At 48.0% G+C, this 20,392-nt stretch overlaps 1 protein-coding gene across 2 annotated transcripts in view; it reads right to left on the reverse strand.

Annotated features, from left to right (window-relative positions):
• LOC147693064 (solute carrier family 26 member 6-like) overlaps positions 1–20,392 on the reverse strand; it is a 222,609-nt gene that overhangs the window by 97,299 nt on the left and 104,918 nt on the right. For both annotated transcript variants that reach the window (XM_086939311.1, XM_086939312.1), the window contains exons 9-11: positions 15,469–15,616; positions 11,907–12,020; positions 9,194–9,271 (exon numbers count right to left, since the gene is read on the reverse strand). In XM_086939311.1, the coding sequence (XP_086795437.1) occupies positions 9,194–9,271; positions 11,907–12,020; positions 15,469–15,616 (340 nt within the window). The remainder of the gene's footprint in view (positions 1–9,193; positions 9,272–11,906; positions 12,021–15,468; positions 15,617–20,392) is intronic.

The raw sequence follows: 20,392 nt of genomic DNA on the forward strand, positions 1-20,392 counted from the left end.
CCTCAAAAAGTGGACACTGCACTTTCTGAGTTCTGCAATTCAACCTATGGAAGGAAGAACAAGTTCTGCAAGCAGGTATAGTACAGCGACTTACAGGACCAATCACCAGGAGTTAAGGTGAGCAGTGGGCAAGGTCCGAGGCATCACCAGCAGTACACCACCAGCAGCACAATGGCGGTCAGATGCAGGGTGCAAACCTGTATCGGGAGCCCAATGCGTTTCAATGGGCATCAGTCTCTGTAACAAAGAGGCTGCACGCTCTGGCTAGGAAGCCAGTCGGGCTGAACCAGCAAGTGGTCTCAGGCCTTGTGATGCTCAGGAACAGGGGGGAACCTTTGGTCCTCTTCTCCAAGGCCCTGGGGCGACGGGTGCAGAGGGGTTTTTAGGTGTCAGGTGTTTCCTTGCCGGACCAGTCACAGTAGAGGGGCCTGCGTGCAGAGACTGCAGGCGACGTTGGGGAGACCAGGAGGGGTGAAACCACAATGGACTCTAGCTCTGGAGGGCTAGGGAGCCTTGTTGGCACCATTGGTCTACTTCAGCTCGGGCCAGAGGTGATGGGTGCAGTGGTCGCTTCACTTGTCGGGTTTTGGTGGTTCTGGAGGCATCAGCTTCTGCGTTTTGGAGTTTCTGCTGAACAGGCCCGCTGTTCACGGGAGGTCTTAAACCTCTTTTCGAAGGCAGGCAGTCCTCCCAAGTTTCTGGAGTCACATCTGCAGGATTTGTGGACTTTGACTGAGTTTTTGATGAGGGCTGCAGATAGGCCAGCGGGGCTGGGGCCAGGTCGGGTGCTCTCCTAAATCTGCTCTGCTTTTGCGTCTCTTCGGTGTCCTCTTTCTTCTTAGGTCATCAGGATCTGCTTCTCCAGTGCCAGGGACTCCCCTAGATGCTGAATTTTGAGGCATTAGGGGAGCATGGGGTAGTAGCCAACGGGCTACTGACCCTTGGTGTCACTATGCCCTTATATGACCACTTCCTGTGGGAAGTGGGCATAACCAAGTCCCAGAACGCCTAGGTATGACATCAAAAAGAGGGTTAACTTAGAAAAATCGGGGCCACCTTGCAGGTAGCCCACCTTAGGAGTGGTAGTAGCCCGGGGTGGCACGCCTATCTGACTAGCCGATTGTCCCACCTGTCCAGGTGCCAAGGTGCCAAGGGGGATCTGGACAGGGGTTGACTTCTCCTGTGAGATGAGTCAGATTTGCATTCGAAAGCCAGTGGCTTCCTTTGAAGCTCGCCAGCCCAAGGAGGCTAATCAGCAGGTCATCCTGTGAGAGGGGGTGTTACACCCTCATCCCAGGCAGGCTTTTGTTCTTGGTCTCCTGAGAGCAAAGGCTTTCACCCTGGGATATCAGAACAGTGTCTCGGTGGCAGGCTGGCAAAATTCCAGTCAGCAGGCACACCAGAGGCAGGCAGGTTTTCAGTGGGCACTTCTAAGGTGCCCTCTGAGTGCATGTAATTATAAATCCAACACTGGCACCAGTGTTGGTTTATCAAGACGAGATGTTTGGTACCAAACATTCCTATTTTCAGTGAAGCCATCATGTAGCTGGGGAAATCATTTTCCCCAGTGTCTAGCACATGGTTTAAGATGGCTTGCCTGGTCACTTGCACTGGCAGCAATACAGCTGACCAGCACAGGGGCATATCTGTTCATACAGATATGCCCTCACATATAATATTAAGCACCCTGCCTTGCCATGTTTTCACTTTTGTCGGAACCAGGACACACAGACTGTAATTGCAGTCATGCATGTGCTTGGTGAGCGCTCCCTTTGGGTGGCCCAATTCACGCTGCAGCCCTTAGGGACCCTCTTTAGTACCTCAGGCCCTAGGTACCAGGGTACCATTTACTAGGGACTTACAGAGGGTTCTACAGGTTTTGCCAATTGGGGGAACAATTGCACAGTTTAAGGAAAGAGCTGCTCTTGCACTTGGGATCTGGTTGGCAGGAACCCATTGCACGTTCAGCCGAAACCACATCATGTACCAGGCAAAAGTAGGTGCAACCATGTCAAAAAGGGGCTTTTTCCTACAGGATTTATTAGTAATAAGTATTCAATTATGTGAATGAATGTGTTTGTACTAATAGACCACAAATCTTTACAGCTTTATAGAAACAGACAGGCACATGCATCAAGAAAAGTTTTTGCGAGTCCTTAACCACATTGCTGCTGCACATATTCTCCTCCGGTGCTGAGGGATAATAGCAATGGGTGTGGTCATGACGGAACGGTTCCGTCATCAGCACAGCTCCACTGTGCCTCATGACGGAACCGTTCCGTCATGAGCATCGAAGGGGTTAATTGCGATTATTAAGGAATCTAACCTGGAGCCAACAAGGGCGACTGCAATCTGCTTACGTGCCTGAAGGGACAGATAACTACGAATTCTGTTGAGTATCCTGATCACGCCCCAACAGGTTGCCACGGTCCGATTCACCTGTAGAGACATCGAGAGTGAAGTATCAAAAACCACACCAAGATTTCTGGCAGATTGAGAGGGGGTGGGGCAGATGCCAAGAGAGGAAGGCCACCACTCACTCGACCAGACATCTTGGTCCTTCCCAAAGACCAACACCTCAGTCTTGTCGCCGTTCAGCTTCAGGGAGTTGATAATCATCCAGTCTGCTACATGTTGCATACATGACCTGAAGCTGAAGGCAGATGTAGTGACAGAGGAATGAGTGAATGACACCATGATCTGGGTGTCATCGGCGTATGATACCACCTCCATCCCCTGCGATCTTACCAGCCTAGCAAGGGGGGCCACATAGATGTTAAACAGGGTCGGGCTTAATGCCGACCCCTGTGGCACCCCACATTGCAAAGACTTGGCAGGGGAGAGGTGGTTTCCGAGCATCACTCTCTGTTCCCTATCAAGGAGAAAGGAATTGAGGAGGCTCAGGGCCGACCCAGTGACACCTGCCTCCCTGAGCCGAGATGTTAGGATGGCGGGAGACAGGGTATCGAATGCGGCCGTGAGGTCCAGCAGCACTAGAACTGTAGTTTGACCAGCGTCAACTTTGCGTCGGATGTTGTCGACCACAAAAGTGAGAGCAGATTCTGTGCTGTGATGTTTTCTAAATCCGTGTTGGGTGTTGTCAAGGTACTCGGAGGCATCCAGAAAGGAAGACAGATGGAAGTTCAGATGTGCCTCTAGTAGTTTTGCAGGTGCAGGGAGTAGGGAAATGGGCCTAAAATTTTTAAGGAGGCCGGGGTCAAGTGATGGTTTCTTGAGGAGAGGCTTCACGATAGCCTTCTTCCATACCGATGGAAAGGAACCCTGGGCAATCGCCTTATTCATCACCTCCAACATGGAGGGAAGAAGACTGCTTCTACACTCTTTCAGTTTTTTAAGAGGTAGCGGGTCCATTGGGGAGGAGGATTTCGTCCTGTCAAGTAGAAGATTCAATCCTTCAAGAGAAAGAGATGGAAATTCCATAAGAGAGCTGGAAGGGGCTACATCCAAAGAATCAAGAGAACTTATGCCAGGAGGGATGTTCTCGTCCAGAGAATGACGTTGTGCTTCTAATGATGTATGGATGTCAAGGATTTTGTTGTGAAAAAAGTCTGAGATGTTATTGCATAGATCCTGAGAGCTGACTACGGGATCTGGGAGTTGAAGGGAGCATAGCGAGTCAGCGATTTTGAAAAGCTCCCTAGAGGAAGTGAGTGAGCTAGTAAGATTGGAAAAGTATTCCTGCTTCTCCATTATCACTTTCTGCTTGTACTCCCCCAGAGCAGACTTATGGGCCTCCCGGTCCTTAGGATCCCAGGATTTCCTCCATCTCCTCTCACTGCTTCTGCAGCCCTGTCTTAGTGATCTAAGATGGTCAGAAAACCATGGTGCTGACGGCTTGCGTCGGGCTACATATCGAAGGGATGCAGGGGCAAGCTTTTCCACTGCGTTAGTGATAGAATCCTTCAGATCTTGGGCTGCCTCATCCGCGTCTTTAGGGGAGAGAACCTCAGGAGAAAGAACTAGAGAGGCGAGAGCCTCATCCGTAATGTTTCTGAGGTTTCTTCTAAGAGCGAGAGAAGTTGTATCCTTCTTGGTGGAGCAGGAGGAAGAGAGAGCAAGATATAGAGGTACTGCAAAATGATCAGTCCAGACCAACGGCAAAGGAGAGCCGCTAGCAAGTCTCGAATCATTAGAGAATACCCCGTTGAGGATGTGACCTGCCTTGTGAGTGGGACTGGTAACAAGCTGAACAAGGTCACAGGCTCCGAGTGACTCGACCAATGATAGGGTATCCTTAGAGTCAGCCTCATCAAGATGGAAATTGAGGTCGCCCAATATGGGGAGACAGGGCTTTCCAAAATAAGGTTCGAGAATTCTCAGTAAGTCAGAGGAGAAGCTGGCTCTATGGCCAGGCGGCCTATAGATCAGTATCCGCGTAAAAGAGACCGATGGAGCACATGTGATACAAAAGTATAGAGCTTCAAAGCGATCTTGAGGCATGGATAGCGGTTTGACCGTGCAGGAAAGGGAAGATTTAAAAAGAATGGCAATTCCTCCTCCTCTACGTACAGGTCTATCCAGTTTATGAAGGGAATAGCCCCCTGGGATGGCTAAGAGAAGATCATGGCCGGAAGAGTCAGAAGCCCAGGTCTCCGTAATGAAGACCCAGTCCGGCTGTCTCTCATCCACAAAGTCGTGGAAGGCTAAGTTATGTTTAATGAGCGAACGCGCATTAATAAGAAAGCCAGTTCTGAGAGAGGTGGTAGGCAGTGTGGAAGGAGGGCAAGATCTAATAGGGCAAGAAACGGGAGATTGAAAGGAAGCTGAGCAAGTCATACAGCGGTGAGACTGCAGTATCCCTACAGGGGAGAAACGATGTAAACAAGGGCGCGCTGAGAGCCTAAGAGCCAAAAGTTCTAATAAGGTGTATCGCCTAGTTACCTTTACTGATGAAGGAGATGTAAGATCCAGGTCCAGCCCGGCCTGCAGCCCGTCCTCAGCGCGGACGGGCGCAGACTGGCTGAACTCTGGCGTAACTCCGGCGACAGTCTGGCGTCCCCGCAGCGCGTCACCCCTGCGCGTAGGCATGGCTGGAATTTATGCTCTGCTCGCCTCCTAGAGAGAGGACTAGAGCGCGCACACTATCCCCACACCAATGATGGCCGCCAACGAGACGTGGGCGCAGGACCCGCAAAGTGCGGTGAGTTATACCAATTACAGTGCGGGAGAGGGGACAGCAATGTGAGTATGCGTGGCCGGCTTTAAAAACAAGGGATAATGTCAAAACCAACAAACAAAGTAAAAGACAAAAAAACGGGAGCTTAAAAACTCGAAGAGCTGCTAGCAAGGTCGCGCTGCAAGTAATGCGCCAAAGCTGGTAAGAGCAAGCTGACCTGATTAGCCTGGATTTATGCTCTGCTCGCCTCCTAGAGAGAGGACTAGAGCGCGCACACTATCCCCACACCAATGATGGCCGCCAACGAGACGTGGGCGCAGGACCCGCAAAGTGCGGTGAGTTATACCAATTACAGTGCGGGAGAGGGGACAGCAATGTGAGTATGCGTGGCCGGCTTTAAAAACAAGGGATAATGTCAAAACCAACAAACAAAGTAAAAGACAAAAAAACGGGAGCTTAAAAACTCGAAGAGCTGCTAGCAAGGTCGCGCTGCAAGTAATGCGCCAAAGCTGGTAAGAGCAAGCTGACCTGATTAGCCTGGATTTATGCTCTGCTCGCCTCCTAGAGAGAGGACTAGAGCGCGCACACTATCCCCACACCAATGATGGCCGCCAACGAGACGCGGGCGCAGGACCCGCAAAGTGCGGTGAGTTATACCAATTACAGTGCGGGAGAGGGGACAGCAATGTGAGTATGCGTGGCCGGCTTTAAAAACAAGGGATAATGTCAAAACCAACAAACAAAGTAAAAGACAAAAAAACGGGAGCTTAAAAACTCGAAGAGCTGCTAGCAAGGTCGCGCTGCAAGTAATGCGCCAAAGCTGGTAAGAGCAAGCTGACCTGATTAGCCTGGATTTATGCTCTGCTCGCCTCCTAGAGAGAGGACTAGAGCGCGCACACTATCCCCACACCAATGATGGCCGCCAACGAGACGTGGGCGCAGGACCCGCAAAGTGCGGTGAGTTATACCAATTACAGTGCGGGAGAGGGGACAGCAATGTGAGTATGCGTGGCCGGCTTTAAAAACAAGGGATAATGTCAAAACCAACAAACAAAGTAAAAGACAAAAAAAAGGTAGCTTAAAAACTCGAAGAGCTGCTAGCAAGGTCGCGCTGCAAGTAATGCGCCAAAGCTGGAGTTCAATATTACGTAAAAATTACTAATACCTGCCGCCCAAGCCATTCTTATAGGATTGGGGTATGGAACAGTCTGAATTCTCAAACTTGAAGAAGTGTGATGGTTAGCAGGTATGTTGGTACTGTCTTATAAAGCGCTGGCAAGGGGCTGAAGTTGTTGCAAGCTGCAGTTGCCTCCTGTCGAGGGTCCTGGCACTTATTGTTTTTTTTTTACATATTAAGTACCGAGAGGATGAGGCTATCTGTTGCCAGTATATTATATATATATATATATCTGGGGAATGGGATCCTAGGAGCCCAAGTACGGTCGGGGTACATGCCCCCTCCCCTTAATTATGGAATTTTGCCACGGGACAGGGCTAACTGTAATTTGCGCCCTCAATATTCAGCGGTTTAAGTTTAGAATGTTACGTTGTCACTGAAATTCTTACCTCCCTGTAACATTATCAGGAAAAATAACAAAGGGTAAATTAATGTTATAATGAGGTGAGAATTTTCAGTGACAACGTAACATCCTAAACTTACAAAACCGCTGAAATTCACCAGTCCAGTAACCATAACTCGTGCCCCAAGGTACCTACAGCTTGTGCCCCACCGTGCAATTTTCTCTTCAATAACTTAATTGCAACTGTTGAAGTGATATTATCAATTGCATCGCAGAAGATGTCACAAGTGATGTAATATGTAAGGTAATTAGCAGTGCATAGCGAGGGCGCAAGTTACAGTTACCACTATCCCCGGGCAAAATTCCATAATTAAGGGGAGTGGGCATGTGCCCCCCGATCCTTGTGGAGAGGAGCAACCGAAAAGCATCCCAGTGGAGGTACTGTTAAACCACCAGCAGGTCCTGCAAGGAGTTTACTCAGGAGCAACAGGGAAGGATCATTAGAGCAAACCATTGGTAGCACTATTTACCCACCATGGAGTATTGGAAGGAGAGCGCTCAGGATAGAGAGACGAGAAACAGAAAAGCAGCCCACCGGAGGCACTGCTAAACTATCAAGGTGTATTATCAGCCGACTACCCTATATTGGCCTAGGAGTCAATCCTTTGAAGACACGATTAACTTTTCAGAGAATATACACAGCAGTGAAAGTAAACAACCCATTAGAGGCAATGTTAAACAGCTAACTAGTATTACTTGGATACTACCCAACAGGGAGAGAGGAGCAACACAAAAAGCAACCCAAAAGAGGCACTGTTAAAGCACCAGCAGGTAGGGTAAGGAGTTTACTCAGGAACTGGAGAGCATCATTAGATCAATCCATTGGTGGCACTATTAACCCACAAGTAAGTGTTGGAAGCAGTGCACTCAGGATAGACAAGGGGAGAAACAGCAAACTGTTGAAAGCACTGTTAAACCACCAGAAAGTATAATATGGAGTCTACCTTGTAGTGACAGAGAGAGTCAGCAGAGCAACTCAATGGAAGCACTGTCAAACTACCAAATAATAGATTTTACCAAGTAGGTACATAGACACAACCACCGGAGTCCCGGTTAAGCCACCAGGAACTATTATACTGATTTTGTCCAGGAGTGGCAGCGGAGCAACCCTTTGGAGGCACCATTACACTCCCAAGGAATAATATATGGAGTCTACTGAGGAATGACAGAATGGTGACCCATCGGAGGGAGTATTCAACCAGCAAAGACCACTGAAAGGAGTCTCCCCAGAAGCAACGCATTGGAGACACTGTTGAGACACTAAGCAGATTTATATGGAATCTATCTGGGAGTGATAGGTAAGCAAGCAATAGAAGCATGGCTAAACCATCAAGGAGTATTACTTGGAGTCTACTCAGGAAGGACAGAGGAGAACAAATTGGAGACAGTGTTAAACCAGCAAATAAATATTGTAAGGGGGTTCACTGATGATTGAGTGGTGATGATGATGATTTCAGGAGGGACAGAAGAAAGGAAGAAACAGGGGCTAAGGCCAAGGGCTTCAACAGCCCCAAAATGGGAGGACGCCACAGGGTGATGCCCTCAATCTTCCACTCCCACCTGAACGCTCCGGCTGGATGACTCGATAGGAGAGGATCAAACGGGCAAAGTAAGGGGAGGAGTGAAAGAACGCAAAAGAAACAGAACGGAAAGGGAAACTCTTGGAATTCAGTGGGGAAGGACTCCATGTAGTGCGGGCACTGGTCAGGGACATACAAATTAAGAAAGAGACAAAATGGGAGGGAAAGAAAAGAAGTTATGAAGAGCCCTACGCCATCAACCAAATTTGCATTTACCCGGTGTTAAGAGTGCCACAAAAATATTCTAGAACAGGAGTTAGACTAATATACTGCCCATTTCCCAATTATGTAGACAAGTATTTGTTAAATAACATTCCCCCCACACTTCCCTGGTACCCCAACCTCCTATGTGACCTCTTTCTTCCACTCTCCTCAGATTCACCTCCCACCCACCCCTGTAATGTTACTGCTAGGTTTACAGTGTTCCTTTGCTTTGTTGCTAGGTTTGCATTGCATAAGTCCACATACATGGCTATTCTACATTTCTATGATCTTTTAAACATGTTCAAGCTGTTGTCTCTACTATGAGGTGTGGGGAAGGAATAAATGGGAGACAAATGTTTAAAACACTTTTAGGAATCAATAGTTGTAGCCCTTCTCTTGTGGGGCGTGGTCGAGGTGTTCCTGCACCATTTAGTACATTTATATGCCCTTCAGGTAGCATAGATACTAGATCTAGGGGTAATAGAGGTGCCATAGCACCCTTACCCTCCCAGAATATGAGTGGTGCGAGTGCTTGTTCTCATTTTTGAGTTTTGGCAAACAGTGGTTTGAGATAGTGCATGTCTACATGGAGGTTTCTCTTGCATAGCCTTGGTGGCAGTGGACACCATAACACATGGAGTATAACACACGTTGGAAAATTCGCTGACTGCCCTAGAAGAGCTGTGGCATACCTTGGGAAGGTGGACGAAGAGCTCCCCAGCTTTAAGGATGATTGCTAAGATGACAAGCGACGCGATTATACCAACCAGCTGCAAAGGGAATGAAAAGAAGAAAAACAAGACATGCAGTTAAACACTGATAGTCAAATCCTAGCCAGAAGGACATGTGTCAAAAAGTGCACTAATCCATTCATGTATGGAATTACCATTCATTTTAACCAATGGGCTTGCATACTTGTCACAGAGCTTTCCCAGTTTACCCGCACACATTTCTAATTGCTCTACATCCTCTTCTACACCGCTCCATTTCTCCTCACTAAGTTTTGCTCTTCACAGATACAAAAACCTAGACAGACATCTATACAAAACACACACAGAAAACACAAAAATGTTAAAAACTCCAGGAGTCACTCCATTTACAAAAGCTGGATAAAATAGTCCTAGTAGAAATGCTTCTGCTACACTTGAGTGTTAAAATTCTGTCATGTTCATCTTTTCCTTCTTTGTTGTTCCTACATTGGTAGATGTGTGCCTGGTGAATGACAGGTAAGTGTTGATATATGCTGGTCACTCCTTATTGTAATTCATTCCAGGTTTGTAGGGTGAATTTATTTATTTATTTATTTATTTTGGAATTTTATAAAGTGCTTAGTTACGCTCACCGGCGTGTCCCTGCGCTAAAATTGCTTTCGTAAGGGAGGAAAATAGGGGAAAAAGAACTAGGGCAGTGCTAGGCGGAACAGATGTGTTTTGAGGGCTCTGCGGAATTTAGGCTCAGAGGGTTCCAGGCGTAGTTCAATCGGCAGTGCGTTCCAATTCTTGGCAGCAAGAAAACGGAACGATCTTCCACCCATACGGGCTCTGCGGATTTTGGGGACAGTGACCAAGCCAGTGTCGGAGGATCTAAGTAACCGCTCAGGTCTGTAGGGGGTAATAAGGCTGTTCAAAGGGGCGGGTGCTTTGCCTCCTAGGATACATTGGCATACACAGAGGGCTTTGTATTTGATCCTTTCACAGATCGGTAGCCAGTGTAAAGATTTTAAGGCCGCTTTAGAGGAGGTACGTCTCGGGAGCCTTAGCACCAGCCTGGCTGCTGCATTCTGCAGCACCTGGAGACGGTTAATACTGCTGACCGTGCTACCCAGGTACAGGAGATTAGCATAATCCAGTCTTGATGTTACCAAGGCATGTCTGTCTGTCTCCAACAGGGAGCATATCAAGAACCTTGCGCAGGGTTTTGAGTACTCCAAAACACATTCCCACTACCCGATTGATCTGGGGCGTGAACGATAGTTCGGAGTCAAACAGGACCCCCAACTTTTTGGCCTGTTGAGCTGGCCTAGGTGTAGGGCCCAAGCAGTCTGGCCACCATGCCGAGGACCACACAGATGGACTACTCCCCACCACGAGCACCTCAGTCTTAGCGCCATTCAACTTCAGGCAGTTGTTAGACATCCAGGAGGCAAGCTCCTGCATGCAAGCACTGAAGTTGACGGCTGCAATGCCGGGCGCCCGTGATAGGGAGATGGCCAGCTGCGTGTCGTCAGCATAAGATACAAGTTGGATATCGTATCTCTCCACAATAGTGGCGACAGGAGATGCATACAGGTTAAACAGGGTGGGGCTAAGGGCAGAGCCCTGGGGAACCCCTTGGTCGAGATAGAATATCTTAGAGTAGCATTCACCCTGTCTGACCTGGAAGCCTCTTTCCATCATAAAGGATTGAAGCCATCTAAGTGCCCTCCCGTTGATTCCTCCTTTATTGAGACACTGTAGCAAGATGGAGTGTGCTACAGTGTCAAAGGCGGCACTAAGGTCAAGTAAGAGGAGTGCCATAGTTTGACCCTCATCAACTCCTTGCCTGATGGTCTCGGTGGCCATAAGCAGCGCAGACTCTGTGGAATGGCGAGGGCGGAATCCAAACTGCGTAGGGTGGAGGAGATTGAGAATGAATGTTCAGTCACAGCTTGCACTGAAGGGGCAGTCTTTAGGCACAGACTTACCTGGGTGTCTATTCCAAAAGCAGTGGGACGGAGAAGGCAATGGAAGGGCAGGCATGTCGAGTGATGGAATGATGCGAGTGAGGCTATGTGAGTGGGAGGGAAACTCTAGAGCTATATGGCTCACACCACAGCTCAGGATGAAGTTTCCTCATGGTGCAGAGAACCTCAAGAAGTTCCCCTATGTGCCGGCTTTTAACGAAGATCAGCTCTCCACAATAGCCCGGCACACCGTTCCTTCGACCTTCCCTCAATACCTGAAGGTAATACGCTGGTTACTGTCAAGCACTCAGTCAGCGGCTGCTGACAGGAGATTTCATTGGCAAGTCGCTTAGACCGTAATCTGTCGTATTATCCTACTTGACTAGAGTGCTGCAGAGGATCATGGGAATATAAACATGTAATAGGAGGGCTTAGAACCCCCTGGATACACACTTAGAACATGATTTGTAATAGAATAGTATGTAAAGCGTATATAGCAACATGCTTATCCGTTATTTCAATGTAAAATGCATCAGATAGACATTAATACACATGTGCATAAATGGAGTCATCACAATGTCCCTTAATGTGGTGCCAACAGAGTGTTGAAAAGTAAGTGTAAACTAAGGTGGGTAGAGGGAACCTGGTCAGGCTTACAAGTGACCCCCATGAAACCAGCACAGAGACCATAGTGATTAAACCAACCAGGCGGTTGAAGTTCTGTCTGAAATCAGGGAACAGACCTGAGTGTTTCCTCCTGTGTTCTCCTGCACCAGGCTCCTAGACATGGCTGTGCCGATGGTGAAGCACTGAAAGAAGCTCCCAAACAGGTTGCAAAGGCCCAAAGCGATCAATTCCTGCAAGAGAGGGAACAGTAGAGCAAAGTCAAGAGGATCCACAGAGATGTGTGACCACAGTCAATCCGCCCCGGAAACAAACCGTGCATAATTCATGCCAAGGCTGCATGTTGTGGACAATGGCACATACTTTCAGGGACTTTTATTCCATCATGAGAGCTCAAAAGGCACTGGAATCCCTAGATCCGTTGGAATCCACGCCTCAGCTGTATGGCCTCCTCCTCCCACACTACCCTTGGCCTGACCACCACAGCTGTTGAATGTCCAAAGAGGCAACACAGAAAATAAAACAGTCATTGCTCCTTGCCACACACATTAATTTGTCCAACTATCCTTCATTGCAAAGCAGTGCTGTGTGCTGCAGTGTATGCACTGGGCTGTCAGTTTCCTTGCCAAGGTGACTGACGTTTCTATTGCTTGTAAAGGAGGCTCTAAAAAGTACTTTGCAAATCTGATCTAAGACACTCATCCATGTTATTTTCAGATTATCCATTTTATTATCCCTGCAGACTCATGTGTAGTATGGCATAGGTGGCTATTTCAGAGCACCTTCAACAAGACAGGGGACCCAAAGGAGCATAGCTTTTACTGTGAGTCAATGTGACTTTCTCCTGAAAGTTCAGGAGTAAGTGACGAAGTCACACCTACTTGTAGAACAATGTGTGTACAAAGGGTCTTATGAGAGGCACGAGAAAGGAAAAAAGGTTAATGGAATATGTGTCCAAACTATCTACAAGGGTCAAAGCCAAGCCAGATTTTCAGAAAGAAAAGCGGACAGTGTAAATAATTACCATTCAGTGTCTAATAAATGCATTTTCATGCAGAGATTGTGAAAATCTGAACAGGTTCTGGTCATCACAGGCCAACACTGGACACATCAAGTCAGAATAATACCAAGCAGAAGAACAAGGAGGACGCTATTCACTAATAACAAATTGAAATGGCTGAATTTTAAGCTGGTTCCTAATTACACAATGGTCTTGTGTGTCAACACCAGTAAGGAGGAGGTTTTGTGGTAAGGCAGAAAGCTAATTTCACAAGTTTTTCTTACCTTTACTTATTCCCCTCAGCAGCAAAGTACAAGTTTTTAAATCTCTGAACAAGATTTAAACCAATCTTAATACGGAATATCAGTAGATAGAGCTAAATCATGCACAACTTTCAGATACAATCTTTGCTTCTGGTGGGGTGAGACGTCAGGTGACCATCTGACCAAGTGCTGCTACTGGTTCATTTTTGTGTACAAGGGGGGACTACAATGAGCAACACTAGATTTGAGTCATCATGGGCAGCAGGGGCTCTAAAGGGGAGGAGGGAGACTGCCAACAAAACAAGAGAGCATTAACAAACTATGTGTGTCATGACCCTTTCGAGCATATGATTAGCTAAGACAGTAGATGAACACTTATAGGTGAGTTTGTTGATGAGATTGAAGATGAATAAAAAGGTCTTGAGGTTTTTCCAGAAAGCAGGAAGAATGTGAGGTTGAGACTTCCAGGAGCTAGAAACTAAACTGCATGTCATGAAGCAGTAATGGTGATTGGTGGCACTGTGGCATTAATCAGAAGCCCTCACGTATTTTGGAGCTCTGGTGTGTTTTTGATTATGTTAATGTATTCTACATCCCTAGACAAAGACTGACATGATCTATGATTTCTTTTTCTGTTGTGTATGTTCCCAAGAGTGTTCACTTTGCAATGGATTTGCAAGCCTCATTCAAGACAAGCTTTTTGTGTGCAGAATATGCCTTCAAATTGTAGAAAATGTTCACAGTAATGTTTTCTGTTAGCAACTAAAAGGGACACTTACTTGTGGAATGACCATGTCAAGAGAATCTCTCGCCCAAAGGAAGCGTGGAGTACTAGCCGGTGCAGTACTTACCTGGAATCCTTTTCTCCACAAAGGCCAAGGCTAAGTATCCGCTTCCTTCTGGTAACTAAGGAAACCTACCTGTGACCCCCAGAAAGAGAGGGGGGGGGTGCACGACAGCACCAATGACATAAGATGGAGTGCGTGTAAAACATTCTTTGGATAGATTACAGGGCAAAAACATGGAGGCTGGTTTGGTGCTTCGAAACACTGATTAGTGCAGGAGAGATCCAAGGTGAGAGGATAGAACATTGGCAAGGGTTTAGGAGGGTCTACAGGGACCAGGCGTCTGCTGCATTAGCCTGTGTCTAGTGGACAGCGACGTAGAAGATATTCATTTCAATGCATCCTGGAATGAATTCAAAGCTTTGAGAAAGGGATGGGTTTCTGTTGCATTCTCTGTTGAGGTGTTTAGGGACGAGGTACTCACACTTAATAGTACCACACATGACCAGGAAAGGTGCAAAGCCTGCAAAAGTGTTATTTCATGCGAGAACACCAAGTTTGGCCAAATGGATTTATTTCCAGAGTGGAGTAAATTAGGTAGAGCAGGGGTGTATGTTTTACGATTGCTCAAATGCGAGATGGTACCCTTCTTTTGATTGATAATGTTTGTACAATGTTGAGAAAAGCATGCATAAAACAGGGAGAGGACGAGAAGGAGAGAGTGGAGGATGAATTAGAGGAGGAAGGAAAAGAGGAAGGAGAACTATAATGGAAGAAAAAAAGGAAACCAAAAAAGAGGAAGTAGAGAAGATGGGAGCAGGAAGAGAAATAAGAAGAAGGACAAAGAGGAAGAAAGGAGAAGAAGAGTAAGAAGAAACAAATGAAATATCAATACCACAAGTGAAGACAATAGAGGAATGAAAAAGAAGAAGCTAAAGAGGAAGTGGGACAAGAGGAAGGAGGAGTAGAACAAGAGGAGATGGAAAACGTGAGTTAAGAAGTAGGGGAGGAAGGAGAAGAAGAGGATGAAGGAGGATGAAGGAGAGAAGGAGAATGAGAAGAGTAGAGAAAGAAGAGGAAAAAGTTAAAGAAGAAATAAGGGAGGAAAGACAAAAAGAGGTCCACAAGTGGAGGAAATGGCCTAAGAGAAAGAAAGAGAGAAAGAAGAGAAACAAGGAAAACGTGAATGCAGAAGATGGGAGGAGAGGAAAGAAAGGGATGAAGGAGACAAAAGGAAGGATAGAAATAGACGAAAAGGAAGAAGCAACAGCGGAAGTCAAAATGGAGGAAGACAAAAAAAGTGGAGAAATATTTAGGGGGGAGAAGAAGAAGAAGAATAAAAAGAAAAAGATGAAGATGGGCAACCATAAGGGGAGGAAACAGAGGAAGAGGAAGACGTGGAAGAGTGCAAAGGAGATAAAAAGGAAAGGAAAAAAGAAAAGAAAAGTAAAGTAAGAATAATATTTTAAAAAATGGACAACGAGCAGGGAAAGGAGAAAAAGACAATAGCAGAAGAAGAGGGGGAAGAGAAGGAAAAGGGGGGAGGTAAGAAGGAAGATGAGGAAAGAACGAGGAAGAAGGGGGGGAAGAAGAGGAAGAATAAGAATAATAAAAAGAGGAAGCTCATACTCACCTGGTTGCTATCCACCTTGTAAGCATGCTTCATGGAAAACATTTTGCAGACTGAGATGGTGAAGGCATACGTTACCACGGCAACTGCAAATGCATTGCCCACCAGACTCCCAAAGAGGCTACTATCCGGTACTGAGGGGGGTCGCATGCTGAAACAACAAAACAAAGTCATTCTTGTCAAAGGATTTACTTTCAAAAAACAATAATTATTTCTAGTAAAGGCTGCTCAATTATAAAATTAATTACCTACTATCACTCAAATAATGGTATATCCAAGTGTGTCAGTCATAACTTGGGGGGTACAAATGGTGGAGCTGGAGTAAAGATGGGGGGAGGCAGAAGAAGGGACACTGGGGTTGGGGTGCAAAGAAATACATAGAGATCCGAATTGGGGGGGGGGAGGGGTGGACAGTGACAGACAGGGAGCAGAAGTAAAGCTGAGAGTTGTACGGTTACAGTCTTGTTATTTGAGCATTCTTAAAGTCCTGCACTTGTAGTGTGCTAGTATTATGGCAATTCTAGTTGTGGAGTTATATTTGCAGATCTAAAATATGTAGCCGAAGTGTTACTTTCTAGTGGTAGTATGTTAGTTACAATATTGCAGATTTGAGTTGTGTAGTCAGGAGTGTACAGCTTCATTGGAAATCTTTGGCGAGTGGTACCCCCCCCCTCCCCCCCCCCCAAATAAATGTTTACTTGCTTGGTAGTTTGGTCTGGAGAGCCCGAGTCATAACTGCTTTGTCAGTGTCAGTTTTTCTCATTGTTATGCTTTTGCTAAGAAGTTTTATCTTGTCAATATTTGGACTGGGAAACTTAAATATACATAGTGACAAGTTTATCAAAAAAATAGTAAATCTGCACCCACAGACATACTCAGTGAATGGGTGCAAATCTACTACTTTTTGGAATCCACACACATTGTCAGTAGCAGGCTTGGAAAGTTGTGCCAGTGTCAGTTTTCAAAGCATTCTACAGGCAATCCAACACCCAAAGGTGATGGGATGAATGCTTGCAAATAGACCAATGGTTGGCAATCGCTTGAGGCAGCATTCCAACCCATTGTTTTTTTGCCAACTATGCACACTATGCAGAGGCCTACCTAATGCAAATCAGTACTGACCCTGTTCCTTATGGGTACAGTCCATCCAGAACTTTGGTCATCTCACTCTTAGAACCTGCAGCCCACCACTTTAGTTGGGATATTTGAGATTCACACCCCCTGAATCCCACTGATTACGCTACGCCCCTGATTGTTGTAGGTGTATCATGTGGTGTAGTCTGGAGGACAGCAAGTGTCATCAACACGTAGATGCCTCTTGCATTCTTTAAATATATGGAACATGTGCCAAGAAAGGAACACAGAGCTGGCTTACAAGTCACTCCTAAGTTAGTCCCAAAATACCCATAGGGCAGGGTGTATGGTACTTAAAAAGTAGGACATGAAAATTTAATGTTATACATGTGCTGGCAGTAAAAAGAAACAAAGTTGTTTTTTCACAGTACCAAGGTTAGCTCTCCACAGGAAAGCATTGGGCTACTTTATAACAACTTCTAATGCTTAATTTCAGTTTTCGTGGAGCTAGAAAAATGGTTCAAGGACTCATTTAAATAGAACGTTAAAATCCAAATTAATGGTCAATCAGCATTTTATATTACTATTTAAGAAATTACACTTTTGTAAACTTGTCATTTTCCTGCCTAAACCAGATGGGCCTTTTTTTACCAGTGCCACCTGACTGGTGAATAGCTCCCCTTTGGGGAGATGTGGATTTCTCCTAGACAGTGGACAAAATGCTGGATTATGGAGAGATGTTTCCTCCTTGAGCCAGATGACTTGGGGGTTGTGCTCAGAACCACCCTGAGTTTTAAATAATGTCTACCCAGCCATTGGCAGATGTAGTTCACACCTGGGCCTGTCTCTCTTTGTATTACTAGTCAGCTTGGCTCCAAATCCAGTAGGACGGGGGGAGGTGCCCCACAACTGGTTTGGAGTGACCACAAGAGACTTTACCTATCAACATAGCCACACCTTCAGGTGGGCACAGAGAGTTCTGATTAGGGGAGAAGAGTTCTGCTATGTTGGATTTAGGTAGAGAAGGGCACTGAGGGACAGTGCACGTAAAACACACAGGAAGTGTTGTAAAAGTGGGCAGGGTCAGCCCTGTGCACTTTTTTCCTCCAGTTAGGAGAAGAGTTAGCAGAGTTGCTTAGCAGTAGAGTTTCCCGAAACCCACAAGATGTCACTGTGCACAGTTGTGGCAACCCATGGCACCCTCCTCAGAACACTTGTAGACTTGTGAACAATCAGAAGGACGGCCCTGCTGTCTGAAGGACCTGGAGGAAGACTAGACCTCCTTGCCTCGACTCCAAGGGTTTATTGGCTAGTCGCCTGTTTGAGCTATAAAAACCCAACAAGCTTTCAGAATTCTCTCTCCCTGCAACTTCCCAGTTGACCATCCCTACTTGAACTGCCCTGGACCCTACTGTTGGCCTCTGGAGAGTAAGTCTTAACCCTTAAGTGGTGCCTCCCAGGACCTTTGGCTGGTGTTAGAGTGTACTACACTTGACCAAACTGCAAAAGCTGGAACTTGGAAACTTTTTGCCAACTTTTCCTCCAGAGAACTGGCAGGAGACCAGACCGATTGTCGACCGTCTGATTTAATTTACTGGCTTGCCCCTCTGAGGGAGATCTGACTTGAAATGTCCCGCCTTCATTGAAACTTTCCACCGCACCGCCAACCAGACAGGAGGAGGCATCGCCATCATCCACAGGGACACCATCCGCATCACGACCTACACCGACAACATCCTGACTACCGCCGAACACCTACACTTCCAGATCCACACCGACCCGAAGACCACCCTCAGAGGCACCCGGGACCACGCACCCAATTCAGCGAGGACATCGCCGACTTCGTCAGCCCGCATGCCCTCCCCTCCGCTGACTACATCCTCCTGGGGGACCTCAACTTCCACCTGGAGAACAACAACGACCGCAACACCACCACCCTGCTCGACAACCTCGCCAACCTCGGACTCAAGCAACTGGTGACCACCCCCACCCACCTCGCCGGACACACACTCGACGCCGTCTTCTCATCCAGCAAAGACATCGCCTTCAGCCACGTCACAGGACTCCACTGGACGGACCACAGCTGCGTCCACTTCACCTTCAGAAGAACGACGACCCACCACCACCAGCAACAGGTCGCCCGCAGAAGCTGGAGCAAGATCACAGCCGACCAGCTCGCCGCTTCCCTGAGCCAGCACCCTCCCGCCAGCTCAGCGAACCCCAGCCAGGCCGCCGACAACCTCACGAAGTGGATCAGCAACTGCACGGACAAACTCGCCCCACTGAGGACCCCGCCCAGCAGACCCGGCAGCAAGAAGGCCCCGTGGTTCACCGATGAACTCAAGAGCTCCAAGAAGAACTGCCGAGCCCTCGAGAAAGCCTGGAGAAGGGAGCCAACACCGGACAACATGACCACCCTCAAGCTTGCCACCCGGAAGCATCACCAACTGATCCGCGACACCAAGAAAACTGCATTCAAGGACCGGTTGGATAACAACGCACACAACAGCAAGGAACTCTTCAACATCGTGAAAGAGCTCTCCAACCCCAACGCCGGAAACAACGACATCACCCCATCGCAAGAACTCTGCAACTCCCTCGCCTCCTACTTCCACAACAAGATCGCGGACATACACAACAGCTTCAACACCCAACCGACGAACGCCACGTCCAACTCGACCAAACCACCGCCCCCACCACCACCCTCCGCGCCTGGACTCCGATCTGCACCGAAGAAACCGTCCGCATGATGAACTCCATCCACTCCGGATCTCCGACCGACCCCTGCCCTCACCACGTCTTCAACAAGGCCGACGCCGTCATCGCACCCCACCTGCGGGACATCATCAACACCTCCTTCACCACCGCCACCTTCCCTGAGAGCTGGAAGCATGCCGAACTCAGCGCTCTACTCAAGAAACCAACAGCGGACCCCACCGAACTCAAGAATTAACGCCCCATCTCGCTGCTCCCGTTCCCAGCCAAAGTCATCGAGAAGACCGTCAACAAGCAGCTGGCCGCCTTCCTCGAGACGAACGGATCCCTCGACCCCTCACAGTCTGGCTTCCGAGCCAACCACAGCACCGAGACCGCCCTCATCGCTGCCACCGATGACATCCGAACCCTGATGGACAACGGAGAAACAGCGGCCCTCATCCTACTAGACCTCTCCGCGGCCTTCGACACCGTCTGCCACCGCACCCTAGTGCAGCGCCTCCGCAACGTCGGAATCCAGGAGAAGGCGCTGAAATGGATCATCTCCTTCCTCGACGGAAGAACACAGAGAGTCCGCCTACCACCGTACAAGTCAGAGGCCACCGAAGTCATCTGCGGCGTCCCTCAAGGATCCTCGCTGAGCCCAACCCTCTTCAACGTCTACATGAGCCCCCTCACGGACATCGCACGCCAACACAACCTCAACATCATCTCCTACGCCGACGACACCCAGCTGATCCTCTCCCTGACCAACGACCCCGCCGCCGCCAGAGCCAACCTTCACGAAGGAATGAAAGAGGTAGCCGAGTGGATGTCGACCAGCCGCCTGAAGCTGAACTCGGACAAGACGGAAGTCCTCATCCTGGGATCCTCGCCCTCCGCCTGGGACGACTCCTGGTGGCCCCCCGCCCTGGGCACCGCACCCAAACCGACAGACCACGCACGCAACCTGGGCTTCATCCTGGACTCCTCCCTCTCCATGACCAAGCAAGTCAACGCCGTCTCCTCGTCATGCTTCAACACCCTGCGCATGCTACGGAAGATCTTCCGGTGGATCCCCACCGAGACCAGGAAGACTGTCACCCAGGCACTCGTCACCAGCCGACTGGACTACGGCAACGCCCTCTACGCCGGAACC

Source organism: Lissotriton vulgaris, chromosome 9 (assembly GCF_964263255.1).
Source record: "Lissotriton vulgaris chromosome 9, aLisVul1.2, whole genome shotgun sequence".
Lineage (NCBI taxonomy): Eukaryota > Metazoa > Chordata > Amphibia > Caudata > Salamandridae > Lissotriton > Lissotriton vulgaris.